General features: G+C 41.6%; 1 protein-coding gene across 4 annotated transcripts in view; it reads left to right on the forward strand.

Moving 5' to 3' along the window:
* rev3l (REV3 like, DNA directed polymerase zeta catalytic subunit) overlaps positions 1–12,539 on the forward strand; it is a 104,263-nt gene that overhangs the window by 60,224 nt on the left and 31,500 nt on the right. For 2 of the 4 annotated variants that reach the window (XM_050058110.1, XM_050058111.1), the window contains exons 8-12: positions 491–575; positions 5,996–6,138; positions 6,596–6,724; positions 7,200–7,437; positions 9,478–9,653. In XM_050058110.1, the coding sequence (XP_049914067.1) occupies positions 491–575; positions 5,996–6,138; positions 6,596–6,724; positions 7,200–7,437; positions 9,478–9,653 (771 nt within the window). The remainder of the gene's footprint in view (positions 1–490; positions 576–5,995; positions 6,139–6,595; positions 6,725–7,199; positions 7,438–9,477; positions 9,654–12,539) is intronic. The other 2 variants (XM_050058113.1, XM_050058114.1) reach the window with 1 other exon arrangement.

Consider the following 12,539-nt stretch of genomic DNA (forward strand, 5'->3'; position numbering starts at 1 on the left):
AGCCCTTTTCCAGTTGAGGGCAGCGTTTGAGTTTTCCATTACCTACACACGTCAGAGTATCATCATTGTTAGAACTGTGCGTGTGATTAGTGACACAACTGTGTCCTTGAACCACAAACAAGAACTTTAATCTTGCCAAACTGTGAGCCCCCCCCCCCGCATGAATGTGCAGTCCTGCATGCAGGTACACGCGGCTCCCAGGTCTGAAAAAGTGTAGAGAGGAAATGTGTATGTGTCACAAGGATTATAGTTCCTACAGAAAGATTGGATAGATTTTGTTTCTCAGTCATGGTATGTAGAATTACATCCAGTCCCCTTAAATTGTTTTGATTAAATGATATAACTCCACTGACAGCAACCACTACTGGCATACTTAACGGCAATTACCACAATGTTTTAGCTAAGAATTTGAGGTCTGGAAAAACTCTTTACAGACCGTTTCCAGGAATGATGAGCGCATTATTGAAACAGTTTGTCTGATGTTTTCCAGATCGTGGGTTTGTCACTTCAACAGAGAGCGAGAAAATCTTCATGAAGAGATTCAAGGAGATTCTGAAGGAGAACGATTTTGATGTGTAAGTTCCTCATCTGCTCTCCAATCCTGTTGTCACGGTGGTTGACAGTCGGGCTGGTGACTGATGAGCTCACCAGATGTTTTAGGACAAATTCTGTGTGAAAGTCATTGTCTGACTGTTGTCCTGTATTCCTGAGGAAAGCCAGAGTTGCTGGCAAGGAGCCAGGAGTTATGGAGGAGAGAAACAGTGTTTGAAAATAAACACAAGATGCTTCCAGTCACATTGGTGACCCACAGTCTCAAAACCGCATCCATCACAAGTTTCTCTCATCTTTGATTCTTTGTATTGAAGTGTAATGAAGCTGCTGCTTGTCCTCAGTTTCCCTGTGCCTCTCAGCCTCCGCCTCCTTTTCTCTCAGGGCAGAGCGGGAAGGAAGGGAGGGAAGGGAGGGAGGGAGTGACGGCAGGGATGGAGAAAGTGAAGTCAGAACAGATGTATCGAGGGACTGGAGACCAAGGGGTTGTAGCGCTTAGAAAGGGGGAAGGAGAGAGCGAAGTGATGTAGACGAGGTTACACACCCTTCCCTCCCACTCCCACAATGTACAGGCAAAGTATTTCCTGTTGTAAATAAAAGTACAGTTGGCTCAGTGACCGTGCGTGCCTCTGCATCAGATCCAGATGGCTTCTATTCACTAACCTCTGATATCAGACAGGAACAGGGGAGAGGAGGAAACCAGTGCAGTGTGGGATTTCAGCGTAGAGCGGAGCTTGAGTGATTAGAACACACACACACATACACTCACGGAGAGCTCGCTGGCGGCTCTTGACTCTCCCACTGCCTGACTGTCTCAGTCACTCTCTCTGTTAATACTCACACACACAGCCTGTCACTTCCTCTCTGTTGGCTTTCCCGTACTTACTCTATTATGCATGGCTGTTGCTGCTGCTCTATTCTCAAGGTCTCACCTGGCACTGCAGGCTGTGCTGGAATTTTTTTTATTTATTTATTTATTTTTTTAGTTTTTCATCTTTCATGTTTTCAGTCCAACCCTCTGTCACATTTTAAGTGCCATTTCTAATCACTCTTATTCTCTTAACCCTCTACTGCATGCACGGATGATGTGTTTATGAGAGGAAAATATTTTAACCTAGTTTTTTGAAGATTGAGGTGTGTTGATAATGTATATAAAATAAAAAAGAAATACTAAAATTGACAGACTTTACCACCAACCACGATATGTTTTTGTTGCAACAATGTGCCATATGGCTGTAAAAGAGCAAGAAAAATCGGACTTTGGAAGAAACGTTATTCTGCGAAAACAAGCAACATATGCGCTATAAAATTTGTATTTGAACACACATATGGTCTTTTATATATTCCTTACTTCCACCCTGCCCTTCACAAAATGTTGCGGTAAATATGCATCATTCTTGGTTTCAAAAAAACCTGTCACTGCCCTCAAGCTCAGTGTCCTTTGTATCAGAGGGAAAAGACCCAAACCAATTGTTTCTTTTGCCCCATTAGTGATTAATGGCAGTGGTTTCCTACCATTTTGGCCTGTGACTGCAGCCAGACCAATTAATGAGTGAGCCAGAAAGGTAGATTGCCATATTACTGGTGATAAGTAGCAAGAAATTGCATTACAGTATCACTGTTCCATCGTTTGCCCACCGGAGAGCACTGGCTTGTTGAATTTTACACTGTAAAATGTCCTTGATAAGTATCTTGGTCACAATCTTTCCAGTTGGGATATACTTGTGTCTAGGGATTCTCCTATCTGATACTGATATTGGATATTGGGCCAATATGGACTCTAGTAGCTGGATCGGTGACAGTTAGTCCGGTACGATATGAAAAACAACTCATATCATGTCATGTCAGCATTTGGAGGTAGATCATGCATGCTGCACCAACAAGTTCTATAATTACTTCCAATATCTGCAAAGTCAACGTTTCGAGGGGTGGCAGTAGCACCACAAAATATAACAGCACCACCTTAATCAAGCATCTGGAAGTTAGTGGATAACTTTGTTGAATGCACTGTAAAGACGTGAGAAACTTCCCAATTATAGTGTAAAAGTGACAAAAATAACAGAAAACATTCTTGAATGCATTGATCTGGATGAACAACCCCTGACTGCAGTTGAAAATTAGGGATTTGGCCAACTGATTGACCACTTTGAACCACGGTACAGTTTGCCATCATGGAAATATATTTCTGAGACCGCTAAACCTGAAATTTACAAGACAATCTGCAAACACTTACCAGAAAAGTTTAAAAATGTACCAGCTATGAGCTTATTAAGAGATACGTGCCCAATGTCACTTTTAAGTTTAACAACTGAAAAGAATGAGGTCACTTCCACACTGTGAGGCATACAGCTTATTATCTAAACATGTATCGGATTAGTACTCTGTATCGGCCAGTAGCCAAAGCCCAGGTAAAGGTAACAGTATCTGGACTTAAAAAGTCGGATTGGTGCACTCCTACTTGTGAGCCCTTAAAACAAAGCAATGTGGACTTACAACCCCTCATCACTGGTTGCATCTCTGCAGTCTATTAGTTGTGACCAATTAAACCAAAACAGTGAAAATTCTTTACTTTTATGGGCTTGGAGAGGTCAATTTTCTAATTATTCAGTGGAAAAATTTAAACTTTCAGTGAAAGTCTGAGAAGGTCTAGTCCCCCAGGCTGAGGACAGCTGCTATAGATCGTTGAATGTACCTGTGTCCATTACGTCAGTGAATTTCTGTAGATAAGAAAAACATTGACCAGGGTCATCATTTTTATGACAGTACATCTCCATCATTCAGCATGGGATTGTCCCAAAAAGAAGCCTAACTGCGCATTCCTCTAATTTTCCCTGTCAGAGGGTATTTCATGGAGTGTTTTCATATCTGAATCAAGGGTCATATGTGGAACGTAGAGCCCCTTGAGGGGAATTTTGATGTTGGACTATATACCGTAAATAAAACTGACTTGACATGTTAATCTTGAATGGAGAGAACAAAAGGAAAATTACAAAAGTCTCAGTTTACAGTAAATGTTATAAATAGTCAAACGAGAGCATTACTTTCGTATGTGATGCAACATTATACCACTTACAGCTCCTCATTCACTCATCAGAAACGTTCTTTCCCTTTTCCTTTCTTTTCTTTCCTTCATCCTGTATTTCTCCCTTCTCACATTCATCATTCAAACTTTCAAATCAAAGCAGAGCCAGTGATGGCATTGAGGGGGGCGTGGCCTAGTAGTGAAATGTGTTAATCGCTGCGGTAATCTCCCGACGCCTGCCAGGCTCCCTCCCTTGTCGCCTCTAAAGTCGTTAGCTAGCAGACTAATTAAGAGACAGCCAGACAGAGGCACGTGCACGCTGACTCTCTGGAGCCCTTTCCTCATACGGCCCGGCAGAACCAAGTCTCTGAATGACAATGAGACTGCAGTAAAATCTCTCTGGCTGTCACACTAACCTCAGACTCTGGAGTACATGTAGCTGCAAGATGTCATCTGATAAAAATGCAAAAAAAAAAAAAAAAATTATTGATTTCAGATGTTTACAGCCATGTTTTCATCATTCATCACCTCTGTAAATTATTCATCATTCAACAGGCTCGCTACCACATTGGATTTATCATTTAGAGCACCAAGTTTTGAGCTCATTCATCATTTAAAGGGAGTGAAAGGTGGCCATGTGGCTGTGACTTCTCAGTAAATGCAGTACAGTGCTTTTCCTCCGTCTGTGCTCTTTTATTTTATTCCCCTGGGCTGCTCCTGGGCTCGGACATTGCGTTGTGCAGGTTCACCTCGCCTCAGAGTTCTTAGTGTGTTTGTCAGAATATGTTTCAAAGCTTGAATTTATCCTGCAAAAGTTGACCGTGCACGCCTGCAGTCACTGGAGCAACAGGGTGTTGAATCAGTAGGTTGAGGGCATCTTAGGGTATTTCATATTCAGTTTCTTTTGCTCATTGTGGGATTTAAACCTGTAACCTCCTGGGCACAAGACTCTAATCTTTAAGACTCTGCTGTTTTAATCAGATGTGAAAAAGTTCTTCCACACAAGGTTTAGATTAGTTCAGAAGTAGCACCTAAAATGGAACCCATTTTCCCTTTTTTTATGACTGTTCCTGTGAAATTTGTTCCACTTGTGAGCGGCGGCCGCCTGCCTGGTCTACATTTCAATATTTCAGAGTCACTAAGTGGTGAGTTGCTAGGCGATGCAGTAGGGCAGCATGGGTAAGGGAGCGTGATAGGCAGCTTGTAGCTGAGAGCGATCTGGAGGGATACAGAGCCCCGAGTTGGCTGCCTGCCCATTTTCCATTCATATTCCCTCTCCAGCACACAGACACACACCACTTAGCTGCACACACTCTCATACGCTCGCACACATACACACACTTACCAGACAAGAGACACTTTACACACATTTGCAGCCACACACACACACACACACACACACACACACACACACACACCCGTCACACCACCTCTGTGTACACATACACACAGAGTAAACAGAGCACTTCCCCTGATTAAGACCCTCAGTACAGAGATGCTAATAAAACATGACTGCACGGGGGCAGATACCAGAAGGTCCCCTGCTTTGTGATTCAGGTAACAGCCAAGCTGACAGCAATGCTGATGCTCATGTGTTGCATGTGTTCAATCTGTGTGCTTGGTTTGAGCATATACGTATCTGAAAGGAATACTTCACCCCCACAATGATCATTTGTATATCAGTTACTCGCCCGTGTTACATTGAATTCGTAAAGAACACTTTGTATTTGTCATATGGCTCCACGGTAAACAAAGAATCAAAAACGGCCAGGAAGCAACAGGTGTGTGTGACTGACAGCAGAACTCTTGGCGAGTGAGCAGGCTGGGAGGTGGGATTTCAGTGCAATGCACGAACAAATTTCAAACGCACACACTAGCTCAGGCGCACTACTCATCCGTGCGTGAGGCTGTTCATACTGGGGTGTTATAAATAGTAAGGTTGTCATGAAAATGCACGCGTAGGGAAGGGCAGAGCATACGACTGGATTAATGAGGTTTGGATTATACTGCAGGAGTTGTGTGAGAGTTTGTAAATAATTGTTTTGATATAGTTTTGCTGTTGTTGAATGTGGCCCCCATTGACATCAATTCATCAAGAGTTATCTCTGTTTTTGGATTCTTTCTTCACTGTGGAGGCATCCAAAAAAAATAGTTTCTCTTCATGAATTTAATGTAACACGGGGTGAGTAACTGATACACAAATGATCATTTTGTGAGTGCAGTCTTCCTTTAAACCGGTCATCTTGGCTCAATCACTGCTCAGGCACTAGTATGATTTATAGGCTTTTTATCAGTGAATCAAAGTTTGTGTTTTCTGCATTGCTTTGTTTGTCCCCAGAATCCTTGAATCTTTGGACCTCCTTAAAGAACTCAAGAATTATCATCATGCAGAATTGGTTTTGATTTCTCTCTTTCTCTTTTCAGGACACAAAGTTTATCCATTGGTGATGGGGAGGACCAAGAAGATCTTCTTGGTGCACTGACCCTCCATCCAGTCTCCCTGACCCTTGAGGGACTGCAGTGTACCTCCGCTAATGCTGTAGAGACGCACAGGAACCCACTGCCAGGTGAGGGAAACCTACTACAGGGGATGCATAAAATCCCATGGTGAAATGATGAAGATATATCTGTCTCTGTAGGGGAGAATTTACCCTAAAAATCTCAAACATACCAGCAATAAAAGTCATTTTGTTTACAGCCATTCACTTTATAAAGCAGTGACCAGTGAACGCCTTTTCTCACTACTGAATAAGAGACTATTGCCTCAGCATCATTAAAGGTGGCATCTCAGTAGCTGCCATAGCCCACTTTATGATTAGCATTAGCCTAATCTGCACTCTCTCCACCAAAGCTCCCGCAAGCACATAGAAACAGCTGGACAGCAGTGCCACACACACATTGATTGACCTCATGGTGAACCATTGTGTTACCGCTGCGTTGGTGTGTGTATTGATGGACCTCTGTTTTCATGTGCTGTTTCAGTGATGCTCACAGCGCTCTTGTCTCACTGCCCTCCCATTCTAGACTCTGTGAGGAGCAGTGGTAAAATCCCAGAGGAGGCTGTCGTTGATGAGGAGGCCATCTTGAGTCTCCTGGAGAACAGTCAGACCTTCCTCCCGCTCTCGCAGACATCCAGCCACTCACCACTGTTAGGTATGGTATCCACACAGCTCCAGTCTGCTCACTCTCCTTTCCTTCTTCATCTTTAAAAACATATATTTAAAACTTACATTTATGTGAAGCCCTCCTAAATAGGTTTTCTCCTTCATGTTGTAAATGCAATAAAGTGAACTGAACCAAATGCGATTTCAGTTATTAAGAGCCATAGAATCAGTCAATAACAGTGTATTGTTAGAATTTGCTTTGTAGCCTCAGGTTCTGCACCTTGTACACATTACTTTACAGAAAACATGACCTCATTACTCAAGAAAATGCACAGACCTTGTTGTGAACAGTGGCTGTAAAGAAAGGGCGCAGCAAAAAAAAACAACAGAGTCTAGGGTTCAAAAGGTTAAGCCAATTAAGAGCTTTGATTTTAATTGATTCATTAGGGGCCATGATTTAAGTTGTTGCTCGCGGCCAACTGATGTAATGTCTCTTAAATGCTTTGCTTTTGTTGTCTGTGCAGACAGCAGCCAAGACCAAGCCATCATTGATTTGCTGGCAGGGCTGGAGAGCGATGGTTTCTGCGCGACCCCCGTCAGGCAGAATTCCCAGTCCCAATCACTTCCTGGTGCCAGAAGCTACCACTGCAACAGTGACGAGGAGGAGGAAGGGCCCGAGCTGGACAAAGTGGAGGCCGAGCTGAGCATGATAATGTCACAGCGGTGGGACAGCGAGCCTGCTGAGAACTCACCTGCACCAAGGCAAGTTTGATGTTTGTTTGTTGTATTTGAGTAAAAAAAATCAACTGGAATCTAGTAATATATGTAAATGGTCATTTTGTGGTCAGGTACTCCTTTAACCAATTTTAAGATTGCAGTAGTCTTAGTGCCATTTTAAGAGTTTTATGCATATTTTGATATTATCAGGATAAGATTGTGAACTTTTGGCCGGCATAATCATGACATGAAATTTGTATGTCATCCTATGCCTAGTGTTCTGCTTGTCAAAAAATACATTATCCAACCCACATGCTTGTGACTTTACTCAAAGTGCTCTGTCAGCTTCACGGCTACTATGTGGGGTTGCAGTAGGTTGAAGGTTGAAGGCAAAAAAATCAATAAATAGCAATCTAGCATGGGTTTTATTCCCCTCTAGGTGTTTAAACAAAAGGTTAAGTAGCATCCTCAACTCCTCTGTGTGACCTATAGACAAATTGCATAGGGTCGAGTGCATGCTCGGGGTCCTTTACAAGCTCAGTCTTCACAAGCATTTCAAAGATTTTCATGATGAGAGAAGCAAGGGCGAGCCGCCTGAAGCCATTAAAAGGTTTGGGACTGCTGCCTTTAGGAACAGAGACGATCCGTGTCTGCTCCCATAGGTTAGCGACATGTTGGTTCAGAAACCGTAGAAACAGAAATGTTTTTGTAGCACTGTTGTCAAGACTGAAAGCTGCCAATAAATGTCTGGAATCTAGAGTATTTTTTTTATTTTGGATAATATTCTTGTATGATTTGGTTTCTTTTGGTAAATTTAAAAATAAAAGTGATTTTTCAAAAACATTATCATACTTAATGCATTTTTCACAAAACTTTTAACACAAACCACAAAAAATATGGACCTAAGGGTTGGTATCCAGCCTTCACAACCTGTCATGTCAAAAGCCATGTCAAACAACTCCTGATGTGGTAGACATGTGGCCTGATTTTTATACTTAATAGGTTGAGGCGATTATGTGGGGTTAAAATTGGATTCAGTCTGTAAAGTCTCTGCCCTGCTCAAGAAAGCGTAATATAAGAAACAAGCAATACGAGCAAGATGAATTAGAAAAAAGTCCTCATTTTCTGTGTGCTGCTGCTCCAGTACTAGGGTTGGGATCTGGATCCAGTTCCATCACATTTGGAGTAACGGTTCCTGCAAACGGTTCCTAGATTGTAAAAAAAAACGTCACATGCATTTCCATTAGAGTGCGGCACAGGCCGCATATTTCTGTCCGAACCCGACTGAGCCCGACATTATTTAATGACTAAAGCACTGAGTTTGTGTCACACAGTTGTTACAGGCTATTTAACAGGCCGGGCGTGCACCGTGGGTGCTCAGCGGAGAGGGAGACCTCCATGTTTGAGACGGGAGCGGGCGGCGGGAGGGAGAAATATAACAAAATAAGATAAAATAGGAAAACTTGTCTCCCTCTTTTATTTAATTTTCAGCGTTTAATCGAGGTGGGCGGCGGGAGGTCCGAGGCTTCCAGCGAGGGGAGAAACAAACAGCCAGTGTGTGTGTGTGTGTTCTGTTCAGGTGTTGTCACGTAAATAACAATGCCCAAGCATGAATGCATATAAGTATTTTTATTACATTGCTGTGGTTAATTTTAGGTAATAGTGTTACTGTAAAAATCAAGAGAATCACTTTTTGTTGTTATATATTCTCAGGGAGATGATACAAGCTCTAAATCTGAAATACACACCACACACAAATGTGTATTTTCATCTAATTGTACTGTGCAACAGTTAGAATAAAGTTTTTGTATTTGTATGATTGCATTTGTGTTCATTATATACTTGTTTAAGTATAGCAAGTATAATGAATATAATGTAGGAATCGGTAAGAGGAATCGGTAAGGAATCGGACCGTTAAGAAGGAATCGGTAAGGAATCAGAATCGTTAAAATCCTAACGAGTCCCAACCCTATTCAGTACGAGCATGAGACAGCAGACAATAAGCAGTCAAATGAAGGTCGTCCACAGCGAGCTGCGCCTGTGCATTGTTTAATCAGTGTTCCTGTCATTCCTGCGTGTGTACAGGCCCAGTGTGAAGGAGCCGGAGGACTGCTTCAGTGACGAGCAGCAGGAGTCCTCTGACGAAGACATGGAATGGAGTGGGAATAACTCTCTGTTCACCAACCTGTCCATCCCCCAGCTCGACGGGGCCGCAGACGAGAGCAGCGGTGAGTCATCTCACGCTGAGACGGCACTTAAATGTCAGTTTGCTTCGACGCTTATCTTCCACCCCCTGCTGATGTTCCATCATGGATATCAGAAGACAGATCTGACAGCAGCTGCACAATAACGATCTTGGTTGACACCAGGTTTCGGCTGTTCGATCTAATTTCATTATGAGGGAGCTGTGATTTAATATAGTGCAAGACTCTGGGATTGTAATTGATTCCCTGGAGTTCAAGTTATTATCAATTAACTCTTAATAAACTTTATAGTAGCTGTGAAGGCAGAGTTTGTTATTATTACTACTCAGCTGGCGTCATGGGTGCACCTGTGTATTCATGCCATTTGCTCTAGTTATTTATAACGGCATCAGGCTTTTATTTTTAATGAGATTGTCTTTTTATAATACTGCTAGAGCTGCTGTGTCAGAGCAGCAGCACATTCTCCATCAGTCCTCCAACTCAGACGTGTTTCATATTAGGGTGATGTGAGTTTGCTTGTGTTACCACTTCGGGCAACAACTGTTCACATGTATAGACTTCACCATATCCAATCTATGGATGGTGTGCCTTTCTTTTCAAAACAGTTTCTTTGTGTGGTCCTGGTTCTGCAGCACTATCTGTCTACACATCTGCCCCCCACCTCTTCTCAGCACTCAGATGTACAAATGTTTGTACATTCAAAGGCAGTGAGTAAGCTGATTATCATGTTGCATCTCAAAACTCAATCTACGTATACAGAAACAAACAGTGTCGGCAAATCCATAGCATGGCACATGGAACCAGCGTGCCATTCAGTCCCTGGTTTTGTGATCAGCTGTCTTTGTAGCTCTTTTGCTAGAACACTACATCTATGCACCTCAGCTGCCATGTTATGCAGATATATGGAGACAGTGTTTCCCCTAGGTTGACTGCTTTGGCCTGGTGGATTTTTTCATCAGCATACATTAGATCCACCCCACAGCTTCTATTAGATAAGAAAATATGTCACTTTTGAAGTTGGTTTGCCTGCAACTTCCGCTATTTCCTTCTTCTATAACACTTATGAAGAACATCAGGAGCAGATGCCAGGAGTTAAATTTTAATTAAAACAAAATTATGACTGGTGTGTTAACTGCATGCCAAATTAATCAGACCACACAAGGCCAAATTGCCTCCAAAGTAACCATTGGACCAGTTGCTGACAAGCAATGTAGCATTTAAAAGGCTATTTTTTAGTTCACAGCGGTGCACCGCTGCAAGATAAATATAGGGAAACACAAGAACGGATATGTAGCTTTATTTTTGGTTTTAAAAAAAAAAAGATTTTATTTTGGTCTGGTGGGGATTTGCACTGGCTTGCAGCCTGCTAGGCCCTCACAATTATAAGGGAAACACTGGAGAGCATAAAGCTGCTTGGAATATTCACAAATTAGTATGCAGCACTGTAAGTGTATACATTTGCATACATTTTGACCTTCTATTGTACTGTTCTTATAGTATTTCTATTTCCTATCTGTTCTGTAGCCAAGTTTTACATGTTCCAATGTCAGATGATAGATATCATTAGTTCACCTGAACTGACGGTGTGACAGCCACATCATCAATACAACAAGCGCTGTCTTTGAAGAGCAGTCAATGAGGTACAACCTGTCTCCTAACACTTCATGTGAGAGAGATAAAGGACAAGAATATCCTGTGTTTTAAATGTCAGACCTGGGAACAGACAGAGGGGATTGTCATAACAAAGGTTTGCAGTCTAATTAGAACCACTGGAGCCAGTTTCTAATTAGAACAGATTTTCAGAAGCTGTCTTCACAAAGGATCTTATCTCACCATGAGGAGTCCCCCTCAAAGCTAAAGTAAAGCACTAAAAGCTCAGCAAAGGGTTGACCCTGTTGCTACAGATAACAAAATGCTTCATAGAGGAACCCATTCTATATTGGTCAGTGTCAGTGAATGTGATGTAAAATATTCATCAGTATACAGTAGTGTGGTGGATAAATTCATGGATGAGACAGATAAAGAGCTTTCAAAAAATATATATGAGATTTTTTATAAACTGTGTTACAGATTTCATAAATGAAACAAAGGAAAATATTGATGTGTCAATTATACCGTACCTGACATCAAATACCATAAGCATGTGACATTTTTCCAGCTGAAACAAAACAAATCATGATACTTTGATGTGGTAATGCTACATATAGCACAGATTTTACTGGACAATCACATGATGGCCATAAAAAAATCACATTTATTTATGTATTAATTGTAGTTGGAGATTATTAATTAACGTGCACATGAAGAACTGTCAAACAAATTGGGGTCTAAAGAGCATTTTTGGTTTGATGAGTAATTGTAAGACTGAGATCATCAGTGCTGCAAACTGTATTTTTTTTAGTGTCCAAATAGCATGTAACTGTGCAAGCAATCACCTCCAGTGTTAGAATATTAGTTTGATTTGTTAGTGAGCTAATTGAATCCTTATTTAATGGCTGCTGTCAAAGTGTGGTTTTAAAAGTTTAATTCATTGACGCAATGTGGCACATTACCTGCGACACATTAGTGTGGGTCGGTTTTAGTGATTAGGAGTCTTGTATATGTTTAACATTTATACTGAGGAGCTACTTTTAATGCTAAAATGCTTCGTTAATAGCTCTTAAACCAAAAACCCAGGAGCCTTAATGGAAGGACTGTCTGACAGCCCTTATTTGTATGAGTATTTTCTAACTGAGCCAGTTAGGAGCTGGGGGTTTAAACCACAAATTTCATTACAATTCGATATTATATCCTTTTATTGTACTACGATACGATATTTGCTGGTATCACAAAGTCTTTCGTGATGCATCTTCGATTCAGTGGTCTGTGATCAATATTATATGGTATCAGTAAATGTCCTCATTGTCTTTTACATGGTTGCTTACCATTATCTGCTTGGCGCTA

Source organism: Epinephelus moara, chromosome 12, assembly GCF_006386435.1.
Source record: "Epinephelus moara isolate mb chromosome 12, YSFRI_EMoa_1.0, whole genome shotgun sequence".
In the NCBI taxonomy this organism is placed as follows: domain Eukaryota; kingdom Metazoa; phylum Chordata; class Actinopteri; order Perciformes; family Serranidae; genus Epinephelus; species Epinephelus moara.